At 41.2% G+C, this 18,622-nt stretch overlaps 1 protein-coding gene across 6 annotated transcripts in view; it reads left to right on the forward strand.

The window, feature by feature from the left end:
- Positions 1-18,622, forward strand: part of LOC108704021 (ERC protein 2-like) — a 528,894-nt gene that overhangs the window by 14,396 nt on the left and 495,876 nt on the right. For all 6 annotated transcript variants that reach the window (XM_041590955.1, XM_041590958.1, XM_041590956.1 and 3 more), the window contains exon 2: positions 6,972-7,750. In XM_041590955.1, the coding sequence (XP_041446889.1) occupies positions 7,097-7,750 (654 nt within the window). In that variant the 5' untranslated portion in view covers positions 6,972-7,096. The remainder of the gene's footprint in view (positions 1-6,971; positions 7,751-18,622) is intronic.

An 18,622-nucleotide genomic window follows, 5' to 3' on the forward strand; every position in this document is an offset into this window, starting at 1 on the left:
TGGTGCTGTAGTAATGAGACCATCAACTAATTGTAGGTTTAATGCAGCCATTACACTTCAATAGTAACTTCAACTCTAAGGGTAGGGACACACTGGGCGATTTGGGGAGATTTAGTCGCCTGGCGACTAATCGCAGCGACTTTTCTTCTGGAATGCCTCCCCTCACTCTGCGCCTGGATAAAATGAAAAGTCGCCGGCGCTAATCACACCCGGCGATTCGTTTTCCGAAGTCGCCCGAAGTTGCCTCACGAGGAAACTTCGGGCGACTTCGGAAAACGAATCGCCGCGTGTGATTAGAGCAGGCGATTTTTCATTTTAGCCAGGCGCAGAGCGAGGGGAGGCATTCGGGGAAGATTGGTCGTGGAAAGTCGCGGCGATTAGTCGCCAGGCGACTAAATCTCCCCAAATCGCCCAGTGTGGCCCAGTGTGTCCCTACCCTAACACTTTAAGCTGTATAGAAAGTACTATGTATATACACAGTGTAACTCTTGTGCACAGTGACACCTACAGGCCATTTGTATAAACACCACAATAAACAAACCCAGCTCTGGTTTTATTCACTGGCCACTGGGTATTCAGAGGATCTCATCCCCCAAATGTGATTTTTCCTTTGCACAATGAATAGAAAGTTATACCAATAGGAATTTGTTACATATTTCAATGCTTTTAAAGTTATTTATTAATTAAATTGTTTCTGTTCTCAGTTTTCCAACTACAGAAACAGTGAATCGATCAGAATATGAGTAGTCAGAGAAAGCAGAGGTTTAATTGTTTAATTGCAGTTATATTTACGTATAATTTATGATAATTGCTGAAATATTTTAAAAAACAAAAATGTAATCCCAAGCAATCTTAATTATAACAAGTTATGACTCTGCTTTCAACAGCAATTACATATAAACATAATTAACTAACACAGTGAGAATGAGGAATGAATGTATTACATTATATTTGCATTATATATTCATTCATATTACATATATTATATATGCATTATATATTTTACATTCTTAAACTGCTTAGAATTATATTTTCTTTCACTAAGTTTCCCTTTTAATAAATCTGTACTTTCCAAAACATGCCATGCATAAAATACCTACTGTTCCCATAAGTAAAGATCTTGTAGATCTTGTATCCAAGAACAAGGGCAGAACACTGAGTAGCTCCACTGGGGCTGGGATCGATGGGAATGGGATGGGGAACTTAGATTGTAAGCTCCACTGGGGCTGGGACTGACAGTAATGGTATAGGGACCTTAGATTGTAAGCTTACTGGGACAGGGACTGATGGGAATGTGATAGGAACCTTAGATTGTAAGCTCACTGGGACAGGGACTGATGGAAATGTGATAGGGACCTTAGATTGTAAACTCACTGGGGCAGGGATTGTGATGGAAATGTGATAGGGACCTTAGATTGTAAGCTCACTGGGGCAGGGATTTTTAGCAATATGATAGGGACCTTAGATTGTAAGCTCACTGGGGCAGGGATTTATAGGAATGTGATAGGGACCTTAGATTGTAAACTCACTGGGGCAGGGATTTTTAGCAATATGATAGGGACCTTAGATTGTAAGCTCACTGGGGCAGGGATTTATAGGAATGTGATAGGGACCTTAGATTGTAAACTCACTGGGGCAGGGATTTTTAGCAATATGATAGGGACCTTAGATTGTAAACTCACTGGGGCAGGGATTTATAGGAATGTGATAGGGACCTTAGATTGTAAACTCACTGGGGCAGGGATTTATAGGAATGTGATAGGGACCTTAGATGGGAATAATTTATAATCTTTGAACAGTGCTGTGGAACATGTCGGCGCTATACACATATAGAGATATATATATAGTATTGCTGGGGATCGCAGCATTTGCTCTGTTCTTCATTCTGCGGATCCTTTTTCCTTTGCTACAAATTCAAGCGTTAATTTCACTTGTTCCGTCGGCTGCTTCTCACATCAAGGGATTTATTAAAAATGCCTGAAGGGAAAGAGAAATGCTAATTATACAAAGAATTTCCTTTCCCTTTATTTATTCTGATAAATGTACAGCTTTCCTATGGGCAGGATTGGATTTGTTAGCATGAGTGGGAGATGCCATACTGCTACTGAAATACTGACACGAGAGCAGGACATGATGGTAGGTGCCCTTTAAGGGAATTTCCTTTTTCATTTTACACTTATTCTGGGTGATTTTGTCCGAGAATGCTGCTGGATGTTTTTTATTTAAGATCTTCTCTCCGATTCAGTAGATGATGTGAGCGGCGCTGCTCTCTCTATTGTGGATAAAGGAACCAATTTAATGACTTTGAGGCTGCGGCGCAGCAACAGCCTTTTCTATTCAAAGTGACAAGCTGTGCCCTGTGCAGCCAAACAGATCAACTGATCAAAGGGGAAGCAAGAAATATAAATTGAGATTTTTTTTTTCACCCACACTTTTATTTCCCCTTCTCCTATGATCATTTGTAATGGTAAAATAGCAGCTCCTAGAATTTTATATAACAAACTGCTTTTATAATAATAATAATCAAACCTACATATGGGAGGAGGAGGTGCCATATTGATTCCCTTAGACCAGTGATCCCCAACCAGTAGCTCGTGAGTAACATGTTGCTCTCCAACCCCTTGGATGTTGCTCCCAGTGGCCTCAAAGCAGGTGATTATTTTTGAATTCCAGGCTTGGATGCACATTTTGGATGCATAAAAACCAGGTGTACTGCCAAACAGAACCTCAATGTAGGTTGACAATCCACATAGGGGTTAATAAATGGCCAATCACAGCACTTTTTTGGCGCCCCAGGAACTTTATGCATGCTAGTGTTGCTCCCCAACTCCTTTTACTTCTGAATGTTGCTCATGGGTTCAAAAGGTTGGGGATCCCTGCCTTAGACAGTACAGTATGAGGGTATAGCTTATTGTGTGCCCAGAACATTCCTTCTCTGTATATTTGTATTTATACATATGGGAGGAGGGAGGTGCCATATTGATTCCCTTAGACAGTACAGTATGAGGGTATAGCTTATTGTGTGCCCAGAACATTCCTTCTCTGTATATTTGTATTTATACATATGGGAGGAGGTGCCATATTGATTCCCTTAGACAGTACAGTATGAGGGTATAGCTTATTGTGTGCCCAGAACATTCCTTCTCTGTATATTTGTATTTATACATATGGGAGGAGGAGGTGCCATATTGATTCCCTTAGACAGTACAGTATGAGGGTATAGCTTATTGTGTGCCCAGAACATTCCTTCTCTGTATATTTGTATTTATACATATGGGAGGAGGTGCCATATTGAGTCCCTTAGACAGTACAGTATGAGGGTATAGCTTATTGTGTGCCCAGAACATTCCTTCTCTGTATATTTATATTTATACATATGGGAGGAGGGAGGTGCCATATTGGTTCCCTTAGACAGTACAGTATGAGGGTATAACTTATTGTGTGCCCAGAACATTCCTTCTCTGTATATTTGTATTTATACATATGGGAGGAGGAGGTGCCATATTGATTCCCTTAGACAGTACAGTATGAGGGTATAGCTTATTGTGTGCCCAGAACATTCCTTCTCTGTATATTTGTATTTATACATATGGGAGGAGGGAGGTGCCATATTGATTCCCTTAGACAGTACAGTATGAGGGTATAACTTATTGTGTGCCCAGAACATTCCTTCTCTGTATATTTGTATTTATACATATGGGAGGAGGAGGTGCCATATTGATTCCCTTAGACAGTACAGTATGAGGGTATAGCTTATTGTGTGCCCAGAACATTCCTTCTCTGTATATTTGTATTTATACATATGGGAGGAGGAGGTGCCATATTGATTCCCTTAGACCAGGGATCCCCAACCTTTTTTTATCCGTGAGCCACATTCAAATGTAAAAAGAGTTGGAGAGCAACACAAGCATAAAATATTCCCTTTGGATGCCAAATAAGGGCTGTGATTGGCTATTTGGTTGCCCCTATATGGACTGGCAGCCTACAAGAGCCTCTACTTGGTACTATACTTAGTTTTTATGCAATTAAAACTTGCTTCCAAGCCTGGAATTCAAAAATAAGCATCTGCTTTGAGGACACAGAGAGCAACATTCAAGGGGTTGGAGAGCAACATGTTGCTCGCGAGCTACTGGTTGGGGATCACTGCCTTAGACAGTACAGTATGAGGGTATAGCTTATTGTGTGCCCAGAACATTCCTTCTCTGTATATTTGTATTTATACATATGGGAGGAGGAGGTGCCATATTGATTCCCTTAGACAGTACAGTATGAGGGTATAGCTTATTGTGTGCCCAGAACATTCCTTCTCTGTATATTTGTATTTATACATATGGGAGGAGGTGCCATATTGATTCCCTTAGACAGTACAGTATGAGGGTATAGCTTATTGTGTGCCCAGAACATTCCTTCTCTGTATATTTGTATTTATACATATGGGAGGAGGAGGTGCCATATTGATTCCCTTAGACAGTACAGTATGAGGGTATAACTTATTGTGTGCCCAGAACATTCCTTCTCTGTATATTTGTATTTATACATATGGGAGGAGGTGCCATATTGATTCCCTTAGACAGTACAGTATGAGGGTATAGCTTATTGTGTGCCCAGAACATTCCTTCTCTGTATATTTGTATTTATACATATGGGAGGAGGGAGGTGCCATATTGATTCTCTTAGACAGTGTATGGGAGAGTATGTTCGAAATCTTAATTATGTCTAATACAGGTAGGGGATCCGTTATCTGGAAACCCATTATCCAGAAAGCTTTGAATTACGGAAAAACCATCTCCCACAGACTCCATTTTATCCAAATATATTATCTACATTTTCAAAAATGATTTCCGTCATCAGGAAAATCCCAGGCCTGGCCTCGAGCATTCTGGATAACAGGTCCCATACCTGTATAAAGCTGCAGCTTGGAGTCAAGGCCAAATACAAATACAGAGATCCATTCCGAATTATGGGAAACTCCAGTTTATTCAAATTATTCAAAATGTTAACAAATAGGTAATATTTCTGTGTAATAATAAAAGTACTTGATCCCTACTAAGATTGAATTACAGTAGAACCTACATTTTACGTTTTTCAGGGGATCAGAAAAAATGATTTTAAATATGGGAAAATGTAAAATCAGGGGAATGCATAATATATTGGTGGGACTAAAGGTAAGAAGATACAAATTACGGAAAGATCCCTTATCTGGAAAAGTCCAGGTCCTAAGCATTCTGGATAACAGTTCCTATACCTGTATATATATTTAATGATATTTCTGGAGCAGGATTTGATGGCGGCGCCGAGTAGTTGGAATTATTGGGGGATTATACTAATTTCACATGTTAATTCTGTTGTATTAAATACAAACACAAGCTGGAGGCTTAACTAAGTAAATTGCTTTTTTTGCCTGAAATTTCCTTATGGATCAGGAGATTGTGCTAAACTGCTGTGACATTTAGACTCTTAATAACACGCTCTGTGACTTCAAATCACTTATGGAAATGTTGTTTTCTGCAAATTGCACAAAACTTCTCTTTTTTTCATTCTTTTGGTTACCAGTGGTTGTTAAGAATTTGCACAGGCTGATGCTCTGCCCTCTCCCAAACCAAAACCAAACCATCCAATATTCCTTCATTACGTATATACCCAATCCTGCCCCGCCCCCTCTGTGACATCACTAGGAGGGCAGGGCAAGGCTGGCACGATCATAAATAAGCAGTGGCCACCAGGAGGAGAATCACAGCTCATTGACGTTGTAGACAGGACGGGTCTTGCTCTGCAGGTTTCTCCATGAGTTGGTGGGTTTACTCGTAAGTCAGATGGTTTTATCCATGAGTTTGCAGGATTACTCATGAGTTGGTGGTTTTACTCATGAGTTGGTGATTTTACTCACGAGTTGGTGATTTTACTCATGAGTTGGTGATTTTACTCACGAGTTGGTGAGTTGACTCACTGGTTGGTGGGGTAACTCATTAGTTCATTGCTTTTATTCATGAGTTTGTGGGATTACTTATCAGTCAGGTGGTTCTACTCTTGAGTTGGTAGTTTTACTCATGAGTCTGGTGGTTTTACTCATGAGTTTGCAGGATTACTCATGAGTTGGTGGGTTTATTCATGAGTTAGAGGGTTTACTCATGAGTCGGATGGTTTAACTCATGAGTCGGATGGTTTTACTCATGAGTTTGCAGAATTACTCGTGAGTTTGGGGTTTTACTCATGAGTCTGGGGGTTTTACTCATGAGTCAGGTGGTTTTACTCATGAATGGGATGGGTTTACTAATGAGTGGGCCAGGTTTACTGATGAGTCTGGTCTTTTTATTCGTGAGTCGGGTGATTTTACTTATTATTCGGGCAATTTAACTCACTTATTATTCGGTGGTTTAACTTATTAGTCGGGTGGTTTAACATATTAGTCGGGTGGTTTTACGAATAAGTTGACGGGTGGGCTTATTCATGAGTCGTGGGTCAGGTGGGTTTATTCGCGAGTTGGTGGGTTAACTCATGGGTTGGGTGGGTTCGGCCCGGCCTGTGCAAGTGCTACATGTGACCGTCAGGAAATCTTGAATTTCATGGAATAGTCTTAAAGGAGAAATTTCAAAAGTCATTTAATTATGATAGTGCAGTTCCAATGTGCCATGTGCAATTTTAAATAAATCCAGAATAATTTTCAGGGTTGGGTTTTCAGGAAATTTTAATGTAATCCTTTTGTGTGTATAATGGAAGCCATTATGAGTAGGAGGGACTAAAGCTTTGTTTGGGCAAATAGGGTCCCCAGGTAAGTTGAGCTTGTTATATGGCTGCAAAGAGCAGCATTTGTTTGCAGGAAAGTATAAAACATCAAAACTCTCTTATACCCCATTACAATTAGGTATTTTTTTAGGATTCTACCCTCTTGATTAAACACCTCAAGATTTTCCTTGTCCTTCTCTGTAACTGTAGGAGTCAATTGAATTTGTCTATTTTGCCTTTTGTTATAGGTCTGTAACCAGTGAAAGTTGAAGACACCCAAGAACATGACCCCACCTGCTGCTATCTAGTAGAGCAACCCCTTGATATTTAGCGCATTCCCGGTCTCTGCCTTGTGCCGCTTTACGCCGCAGCCATGTATGGGAGCGCTAGAACAATCGCCAGTTTGGAGGGCAGCCCTTCCAGATCACCTCGTTTGCCAAGATCACCTCATCTGGGCCACAGGCGAACAAGCAGTGGAGGAGGCGGGGGAACGGGTAAGACTTTATCAATGGAGAATATCCAGTCACTTAACGCAGCCTATGCAACTTCTGGACCCATGTACTTGAGCGACCATGAAGGGGTGGCTTCTACTATGTACCCGAAAAGCACCATGACTCTTGGAAGGGCTAGCAATCGAGCTATGTATGGTGGGAGGGTAACAGCCATGGGGAGCAGCCCCAATATTGCTTCCACTGGACTGACGCACACAGATGTTCTGTCCTACATTGACCACATTGGCTTAACCAGCTCTTCCCACCATCAACATCACCACGTTCCCTCCATGCTGAGACAGGTCCGTGACAGCACCCTGCTGGATCTACAGGTTCAGTTGAAGGACCTGCAAAGAGAAAATGAGCTTCTTCGGAAAGAACTGGACATCAAGGACAGTAAGTTGGGGTCGTCCATGAACAGTATTAAAACTTTCTGGAGCCCGGAGCTGAAGAAGGAAAGAGTTCTGAGGAAAGAGGAGGCAGCTCGGATGTCCGTTCTGAAGGAGCAGATGAGGGTGTCCAGTGAGGAAAACCAGGTATTTCCTTGTGTTTAATGATTACGACTCAGTAATACTTGTAGGAAAGGGAGATGTGTACTGAGCCGTTGCTTTAGAAAAAAATAAGAATTAAATCCTAATGTATTTTTTATTGTGGATATGGAATAAAATATTAATGATCCTCACTTTTACCCAAACTTCAGAACAGCATTGCATTTAATTATTGCTTATTCCCTGACTCCCTGTACCAGCCCCTGTAACCTGCAGTCAGAGTGTTTAATCCCACCCACCGCTTCAGTTATAAATTCCCATACCCTCTTTTTATATAAGGAATAATGTACCCCCCTACTGTAAATGATAAGGATATTAGAAGTAACTGAGTGGTTGTTCTGTGACCATATAAAGGCACAAGGCTGCAGGCTGAGTTAAACAGGGAACTCTGAGTATCACTCATGTATTATAAGGGATAATGTACCCCCTACTGTAAATGATAAGGATATTAGAAGTCACTGAGGGGTTGTTCTGTGACCATATAAAGGCACAAGGCTGCAGGCTGAGTTATACAGGGAACTCTGAGTATCACTCATGTATTATAAGGGATAATGTACCCCCTACTGTAAATGATAAGGATATTAGAAGTCACTGAGGGGTTGTTCTGTGACCATATAAAGGCACAAGGCTGCAGGCTGAGTTATACAGGGAACTCTGAGTATCACTCATGTATTATAAGGGATAATGTACCCCCTACTGTAAATGATAAGGATATTAGAAGTCACTGAGGGGTTGTTCTGTGACCATATAAAGACACAAGGCTGCAGGCTGAATTATACAGGGAACTCATAAACTATATAAATGCACAAGGCATCAACAGAGACGTCAACTCTAGAACTCACAGGGGATTGGTGAAAAAATGTGGATGTGGCTTATCAGGAGAGCCCCAGAATTACATCACTTATAGATGAAATGAAGTACAATTGTTGATGCCAAATACAATTGCAGGTAGAGCAGAGTTCTGTAAGACCACTGAAGAGACTGTGCAGGATTAAGATTACCAGTTTGGTCCAGATCCTCTCCCGTGGAAACTGTTCAGGGTGTAAAACACAATGGCCTAAATCATTTCTGTACTGTGGTCCCTTCATTGTAGCCTTCAGCTATCAACCGTTAGGTGGAGCACAATGCTGCTTTTTCTACCTTACTGTCTTCCATTCCTCGAGAGTTCTCCTAACAAAGCTAGTCCTGTAACCTGAGTAAACCTTGTTCACAGGGTCCCTGTCATCCAACTTTCACTAGAACAGTTGTCCCTCTAGAAGTCATTACTGGGGCTTAGTTGACACCAGGCTCCCCAGATCCACCCACCTGGATTCATATGGATCCGTATGGATTGTTAACCCTAAGGCCGAGCAACCTGTTGCTCACAAGCCACTGTAGGGTTGCCTCTTGTCTGGATCTCACTCGAACAGCCTGGTTTTTGGAAGGGCTGTCTTGGTTAAAAGTGCCTGTCTGGATTTCCAAATTAGGAAATCTGTACAGGACATTTAAGTTAATGAGGAAATGGCGATAAGCAATTGGCTAATCACCACTTCATCAGTCCGCCCCTGACCTCACCAACCCCTCCTCCGACGTAATCCACCCTGCCCCCTGCCTGCTTTCCCCAAATTTAAAAGGTGGCAACCCTAAGCCACTAGTTGGGAATCACTGTCTTACATAGTAGATTACAGCCTCCTGGTCTATCTTACACAGTTACAACTTCTTAAATGGTTAAATACAGCCCCTATCCACTTCCTGGACTATATTACATGGTAGAATAAAGCTTCCTGTTCACTTCCTGGTCCATCTTACATCGTAGAATACAGCTTCCTGTTCACTTCCTGGTCTATATGACATGGTAGAATACAGCTTCCTGTTCACTTCCTGGTCCATCTTACATGGTATAATACAGCTTCCTGTTCAGTTCCTGGTCTATATTACCTGGTAGAATACAGCTTGCTCAGTAGGGCTGATTCTATGTGTACTGTATATTGTGAGTGGGTCCCTAAGCTCAGTAAGTGACAGCAGCACAGAGCATGTGCAGTGAATCAGCAGAAAAGAAGATGGGGAGCTACTTGGGCATCTTTGGAGACACAGATCTTTACTGCTAAAGGGCTGTGGTTGCCTTGGGCTGGTGCAGAAGCACAAAACATCATGTACAACATTTCTACCTACTTCTTTAGTTAGGCTTTACTTCTCCTTTAAACATTTAGCAGAAATGGCCCTGAAGCTGCTAAATTTTAGTTTTTTTTTTCATTTTAAAAGAAAATAATACACTATTTTAAAGGGCCACTCTAGGGTAAAATGTTTTTGAAAAGTGTTATATATGGCCTTCACGGCCCTGTTCTGGCTTCTTTGAATGGAATTATAACTTTGGAGCCATTGGGAGGTGATGAGGAATTTATAAAACTGATTCATTTAATCTCTCAATACTTTTTTATTATGTAAATGTTGCGGTGCACTTTTTTGACGCGGGGATGACATCACTTGCTTTCTTAATTATTCCCACAAACTTCACTGACTAGAAAACAACATATGAAATCTGACAAAACAAACAAGGGAAATTGGGATCTTCGGAGCAGTAAATTGCCCCTGAGCCGTATCAATCACAGTGACTGATAGACAAAACCAACAGCCGTTTCTCTGGTTGACGGAACAGAAGAGCAACATGGACAAATGTATCTGCACAGAAATTGACTTTGAAACCACAAGTGTTCGTCGTTTGGTTGCCGTCGCATGATGGATTGGCCGCTTACTGAATCCTTCACTTTTCCTTATTCACAGCTGGAGGGGAAAGGGCTTTTTAGGACATTAAGATGCAAAATGAAAGGGACTGGCACTTTTCTTGGCAGGATCAGTGAGTCTCACATTGTTATTCTGCATCGTTAACAGTTTTGGAATTGTCCATCTCGGGACTTGTTGGTAACGTTGTCAATATAAAGTGGTGCTTAGGGGGGACACTAGTCTGCTTGCCCTGTGCTCATGCTTTACTTTATTTTACTTTATACAGTCTGTACGATATGGGGGGATTTTAATTGGAAAATGAAAGTCGTTACAAAAAGACAAAGAATAACAGCAATAATATCCCATTATATCAGCAAGAAAGAAAGTTTCTTCAAATCATCTCACATTTGCTTATCTCATCTAAGCATATGAGACGGATTTCTCTCTGAAACATTTTAACCTGGAATTTCATCCCAAAAATCTTGACCAGAGAGGGCAAGGCTATAGGAAGCTTCTTGCCCCTTTGTAGGAAACTTTTAACCATCCTGTAAATTAACTTGGGATTTTGTACTTAGCCAAAACAGCCCGTATTGAATCATGGTCAACTCTACCAAAGTGGTCAACTCTACCAAAGGCCTTTGCTTGATCTAGACATAGAAAGAATGTCCCCTGCCTGTGAGCTTTCCATAATTCCAGGGCTTATCACCCAAAAATACTCTGCCCTTTCACTGGGCAATGCTGACAGTCTGACAATAACATTCAGGAAACGAAAAACGAGACAAAAGAACCTTTGAATCTTTCAATCCGTTGAGCAGAGCATTTGGCCTCTACTGACTTATTTCTCTGTCAAACATGAAAAATCCAAATTGCTAGCATCAATCCCTGGGGCTGTCTCCAAAAAAAATGTCCTTTCCCTCTCCAAAGTTCTTTTCCCAAACAAATCACTATAGTAGAACCTCACAACTCCCTGCATCCCCTCCCTAGTCCTTTACTCTTTAAAGTGCACCAATATTTATAGTACAAAAGATCAATAGATAGATCAGAAATACAGGACTCCAGTTTCTTCCTCAAATTCTGCTACTACCCTTGCCCATTACTCTTCCATTGTCTTTGTGTCTGTTTCTTAATATGTTTCCCTGCATCACTGTCTATAACCTTCTCTCTTCTCTGTATTTTTCTCTCTCTTTCCATCAAATCCACAATTTTAGAATTTGGCTAAATTCCAAATCTCTAATGAAGGATTCAGGCGATTACTGAGCCGAATCTGAACACGAATTTGCATATGCAAATAAGGGCAAAGAATGGTTTTGAAAAGTGTGCTGTCATGTTACAGAATCATTAAACATTTATTGTAAGGATTTAGATTTACAGGACATTACAAACTTACAATGCGGTAATAAACAAGGGATAAACTCACAAGAGCTTATAATCTAAATAATGATGCCTTGAGTTAGCAATGATGCTTTATGGTTGTCTGGAGTGCCCAATGGCAATCCCGTCTCTGGCGGCGTCATCTCCAAAATGGCGGTGCCCATGACCCACGTCGACCGATGCCGGCGTGAGGACGACACGTGCTTGGCGTGAACTTTGGAAATAAAAGGACTTCCAGGTTACGGGTTTGATGCCCAAATAAAGGAATTGCTGAGTTGTGTTCCTGGGTTTCCTAAATTCCTGAATTGCTGTTTCCTGGCTTCCTGACCCACTGCTTGACCCTGATTTGTGCTGCCTGTTTACTTAACTCTTGCCTGAACTTGACTACGTTTTCGCCTGGCCCCTTTTGGATATCGCAAACTTGGACTTTTATCCCGAATCTTCCTCCTTGTTCCGGACTTCTCCCGCTGGGAGCCGACAGGCCCCCTGACAATGGTATGTTGGTTTTGGTTAAGCCCAGCTTTGTCGAACGGAGTGGCACCTTCAATTTCCCTTGTTGAGGGACAATTTTTCTAAAACAATTGCAAAATGCAACTCAGCAAAATGTGCATATGTCCTGGCACAGAAGTTGCACACGTTTCATAAATTAAGTGCTCCTTATGGTGATTCTGCTGGTGCAAGTGGATCCGGCAATGGGAGCCCTGTACTTACTTTCTGCTCAAGACCCTTTTGCCCTTCAACTTGGGCAACATCAAGTGGGCAACGTTTTCCTCCAATGTCTGTGAAGGTTCTCCTTCATCCAGGTTATGGTATATCTACATAATTAGTCAAATCAACTGGACTTGCTTTAATTTCTTTTTCCTTGAAGACGTTTCGCCAGTCATCCTACTGGCTTTCTAAATTCAGAGAAATTTTTCTCCAATGTTTTAACCAGCATGATAAATAGGCCCCTAGTTGTAGGAATAGCAATACACTTCACTTAGCAGCAGATTTATTTAGGTTCGAGTTGTGTTTTCCACGAAGATTCGAGTTTTGAGGTTTTTTTTGGTCAAAACTCCCATTTTCGGGTTTAACCCTTTGCCTGCCAAGAACGTACGCCGTACGTTCTGGCAGGCAAGGCTCAGACTGCCAAACACGTACATAGTACGTTGTTTGGCACTTCCGGTATTCTTGTGTGATCTGCGGCTTGCAATGCAGCGAAAAAGCCGCAGATCACTTGGCAAGCCCCTAGGCAATGGGCAAAGGCTCCTCAATCCCCTGCTAGGCCCCCCGATCGACCCCCCACCCGACCCCAAGATGGCCGACCACATGGACACGTACCTTGTGCGATGTGCGCATGTACGATGTCCGCATGTGGAAATCTCCTGTGATCTGCGGCTTTTCCCTAGCATCGCAAGCCGCAGATCACTTGGCTCTCCCTAGGCAACGAGCTCCGGGTTGCCTGCTGGCCACTGATCGCCCCACCGACCGCCCCACCGACCGCCCCACACATGACCAGAAGCAGCGCCGACATCAGACACGTGGCTGCTTCTAGGGGCTGCCTACCAGCACTGCCCCCTTCTCTACTGGTGCTGATCTGTCTGGGAGCCTTCCTGCTGCGGTCCTCCAGTGTTGCTTGAGAAAGAGAGACTTTCCAGGTACAAAATTTGCTTTATTTCACATTTGTTTTTATCAAACTTGTCTTTTTTTTTGCTTTTTCAATTTTTCACTTCTTTCTCCCACTTATTGTTGTACACCCATATACCCACACATATACTTGCACATATACACACCTACACACACCTATACACACCTATACACCTGTATAATTATATTTATTTGCTGTAATTTTATCATTATTGCATTTTCTGTGATTTTTTATTGAATATTATTTTCTGTTTTGCTTATGTATCTTTAGTATAGTTTTGGTGTTTTGGTATAGAAATATGTATTTTACTTTGTTTGATCCGTGAGAATTTGTGCTTTCCAAAAATATATGGGGTTTCTGGGTTTTTTTTTTTTTACAGTTTGGGGGTCTTACCGCACATAATGCAGTCGGGGTTGAGTTGGCCAGCGTGAAAATTCATATGCACTATTTTTATTTGGGGTCCGCCCATGCCATTTGCTTTGGTATATCTATGCATATTGGGCATCAAACTGTTCGGTAGACCCTTGCCATCAATATTTAGGGTGTTTTACAATTGTATGTAAGAAATTGGGTGAGATATATGCGGCCAATTGCAATATTTTTAGGCGATTTTCAGAAATGTCATAAAAACCGCTGCCTTTAGCGTAGATTTGCAGTATGGTAGTTTGGAGTAGAAAGACATAATTACCTATTTTTGATTCGTCAGCATGTGTACTTTCCAAAAATATATGGCTCTGGGGGGGTCTTTGTACTGTTAGGAGGGTCTTGTGGCAGACAATGCTCAGTCACAGATCTTTGTTCACAGAAAGCGAATCGGCAGCGGAAAAAAGAATGTGCACTGTTTTTATTTGGGGTCTGCACATGCCAGCTCCTTTGGTATATCTATGCATATTGGGCATCAAACTGTTCCGTAGACCCTTGCCGTCAATATTTAGGGCGTTTTACAATGGTATGTAAGAAATTGGGTGAGATATATGCGCCCAATTGCAATATTTTTAGGCAATTTTCAGAAATGTCATAAAAACCGCTGCCTTTAGCGTAGCTTTGCACTATGGTAGTTTGGAGTAGAAAGACATAATTACCTATTTTTGATTCGTCAGCATGTGTACTTTGAAAAAATATATGGCTCTGGGGGGGTCTTTGTGCTGTTAGGAGGGTCTTGTGGCACACAATGCTCAGTCATAGGTCTTTCTTCACTGAAGGCGAATCGGCAGGGGAGAAAAGTCAAATGCACTGTTGCTTTTTGGGGTCCGCACATGCCAGCTGCTTTTATATATCTATGCATACAGGGCATCAAACTGTTCCATAGACCCTTGGCATCAATATTTAGGGTATTTTACAATTGTATGTAAGAAATTGGGTGAGATAAATGTGGCCAATTGCAATATTTTTAGGCAATTTTCAGAAATGTCATAAAAACCGCTGCATTTAGCCTAGCTTTGCAGTATGGTAGTTTGGAATAGAAAGACATAATTACTTATTTTGGATTCGTCAGAATGTTTACTTTCCAAAAATATATGGTTTTGTGGGATCTTTGTGCTGTTAGGAGGATCTTGTGGCAGACAATGCTCAGTAACAGGTCCTTGTTCACAAAAGGCGAAAGAGAAAATTCATATGCACTGTTTTTATTTGGGGTCCGCACATGCCAACTGCTTTGGTTTATCTATGCATATTGGGCATCAAACTGTTCAGTCAAACCTTGGTGTCAATATCTAGGGTGTTTTCTAATTGTATGTAAGAAATTGGGTGAGATAAATGTGGGCAATTGCAATATATTTAGAAATGTAAAAACAGCTGCCTTTATCGCCAAATTTCGGAAAGGTTCTGGCTTGGTGCTTTGGAGTAGAAAGACATGCATATCCAATTTGGATTCGTGGGAATGTGTACTTTCCGAAAAATATATGGTTTTCTGGGGTGAACATAATGTTTTCTACCTTTGCGCCCCCCAAACTATGTAAATGTGTTCATTTTGCAGTACCTGCAATGACAGACCATATTGGGGGGTCTTCATTTTGGGGCCCTTATATGCCACATGCTTGGGTACACCTATACATATTGGACACCTAACTGTTCAGACGACCTTAGGCTTTCATATTTGGGGTGATTTATCTTGATACCTAAAAGTATGTGGGAAATACGATGCTGCAGGTTGGAAAATGTGAGCTGATTTTTGGGAATGTCACCAAAATCACCAAATTTAGGATTGGTTTGCGGCTTGGTACTGTGGAGTACAAAGACATGCATACCCAATTTGGATTCGGGGGAATGTGTACTTTCCGAAAATATATGGTTTTCTGGGGTGAACATATTTTTTCTACCTTTGCCGCCCCCCAAAACAATGTAAATGTGTTGATTTTGCAGCACCTGAAATGACAGACCATATGGGGGGTCTTCGTTTTGGGGCCCCTATATGCCACGTGCTTTAGTACACCTATACATATTGGGCATCAAACTGTTCAGAGGACCCCAGGCTTTCATATTTGGGGTGATTTATCTTGATACTCAATAGTATGTGGGACATACAATGCCGCAGGCTGGAAGTTTTGAGGTGATTTTTGGAAATGTCACCAAAATTGCCAAATTTAGGATTATTTTACAGCTTGGTGCTTTGGCGTAGAAAGACATGCATACCCAATTTAGATTCGGAGGAATGTGTACTTTCCGAAAATATATGGTTTTCTGGGGTGAACGTATTTTTTTCTACCTTTGCCCACCCCAAAACTATGTAAATGTGTTGATTTTGCAGCACCTGAAATGATAGACCATATGGGGTCTTCATTTTGGGGCCCTTATATGCTACATGCTTAGGTACACCTATACATATTGGGCATCAAACTGTTCAGCGGACCCCAGGCTTTCATATTTGGGGTGATCTATCTTGATACTCAATCGTATGTGGTACATACGATGTGGCAGGGTTGATGGTTTGAGGGGATGTTTGAAAATGTCCCTAAAATTGCCAAACTTAGGAAAGTTTTGCAGCTTGGTGCTTTGGAGTAGAAAGACATGCATACCCAATTTGGATTCGGGGGAATGTGTACTTTCCGAAAATATATGGTTTTCTGGGGTGAACATATTTTTTCTACCTTTGCCGCACCCCAAAACGATGTAAATGTGTTGATTTTGCAGCACCTGAAATGACAGACCATATGGGGGTCTTCATTTTGGGGCCCCTATATGCCATGTGCTTGGGTACATCTATACCTATTGGGCATCAAACTGTTCAGGGGACCCCAGGCTTTCATATTTGGGGTGATTTATCTTGATACTCAATAGTATGTGGGAAATACGATGCTGCATGGTGGATGTTTTGAGGTGATTTTTGAAAATGTCCCTAAAATTGCCTAACTTAGGAAAGTTTTGCAGCTTGGTGCTTTGGAGTAGAAAGACATGCATACCCAATTTGGATTCAGGGGAATGTGTACTTTCCGAAAATATATGGTTTTCTGGGGTGAACGTACTTTTTTCTAACTTTGCCCCCCCCAATCTATGTAAATGTGTTGATTTTGCAGTATCTGGCATTACAGACCATATGGGGGTCTTCATTTTGGGGCCCCTATATGCCACGTGCTTGGGTACACCTATACATATTGGGCATCACACTGTTCAGTGAACCCCAGGCTTTCATATTTGGGGTGTGTTACATTGATACCTAATGATGAGTGGGAGATATGATGCTGTAGATTGGAAGCTTTGAAGTCATTTTTCAAAAAATTCACCAATTTCTATAAAACATTATAAATTTAGGAAACAATTGCAACTTTGTAGTTTGGAGTACAAAGATATATTTACCCATTTTCGATTCACCAGAATCTGTTCTTTCTAATAATGGGTAGTTTTCTAGGGTAAACCTACTGTTAGTGGAATGTTTGGCCTTGAAATCAGAAGTGTGGTGTTTTGGGGAGCGGTGCTTTGGAAATTTGGTAGTGTACTGCTTGTAGATTTTGATCTATACAAGTGAGAAATCTCCATAAAACTATATATATTTGGTATTGCCGCATTCAGGAGGCATAGACCTTTCCAAATCAGCTGTGTTCTTGTACATAAAATAAATGATGTTTCTGATACATGTGATTGTTCTTTGTGAAACGTGATTTTTTTCATTTTATTAGACACTTAGAAGCCTATATTTTTTTACAGAAGTAGAATTACACCAAAATTCTTGCATATTTTGAAAGTTCAGGTTGTCCTGAAAAAAACAATATATTGTTATACTGGGTTAACTAAAAGACCGCCCCAGGAAGGGCCCTTAAAGTGAAAGAGTACAAAATGTCTAAAAACTGCTTGGCAGTAGATGTTCGCATCTAGTACAAAACGGCTGGCAGGGAAAGGGTTAAAAAAAAGTAATTTTTAAAAAAAAAAAAACTGGAATTTTTTCAAGCTTTATTATACCCCGACCCTGGAAGTAGTTCCAACCCAAAAATACACCATCTAGAACCTGTCATGTAGGAGTCAGTAGAAGAGGTCATTTGAAGATGTTAATAGCCTTCATGAATTTCGAGTTTTTTTCAGACGAGTTTTGCCCAAAAACGTGAATAATTCGAGCAATTCGAGTTTTTTTTCACTAAAAACTTGACCAATCCGAGGTTTTGGGACTCAAACTCTCAGAATCTTTTTTTCCCCATTGGGACACTGGGAAAAACCCTTGAAATAAAACAGCCGGCACCCCCTTGACACAAGAGCTTTACCTTACCCAAACGCCGTCCTTTCGTTTATTTCCTACTGCAGAAGTTACAGCAAACTTTCCTCTGTATTTCTGCAATAACTTGAAGACCTTCTCCTGAAGAATTACCATGGATCAGATAAGGAGAATCCATTCATTCCCCGATGGAACCAGAGTCATTTATCAGAGAGAAAAGAAGACGTGATCTTACCGATAACACGAGCCACTCGGCAAGTTGCAAAGCCCTTGGAACAACATGGATTCAGCTCTGGGCTCAAGGTTATTAGAAAGGAATAAGAATGAGCGTAACAAGGACGCAGAGCAAAAAAATATGGAGATTATTCACTTGCTGGATTTGTTCAGTGTCCGCGAGGAGACGCCGCTAATCTGCCCTGAATATAAAAACGTCTGATCTCAGATATTACAGACAGGAACGAGATAATGGGATAAAGAGAAGCACTTTCTTCAGCAGCCATTGTTTCATAAGGCCGTCTTGTAT

This window comes from Xenopus laevis, chromosome 4L, assembly GCF_017654675.1.
Source record: "Xenopus laevis strain J_2021 chromosome 4L, Xenopus_laevis_v10.1, whole genome shotgun sequence".
In the NCBI taxonomy this organism is placed as follows: domain Eukaryota; kingdom Metazoa; phylum Chordata; class Amphibia; order Anura; family Pipidae; genus Xenopus; species Xenopus laevis.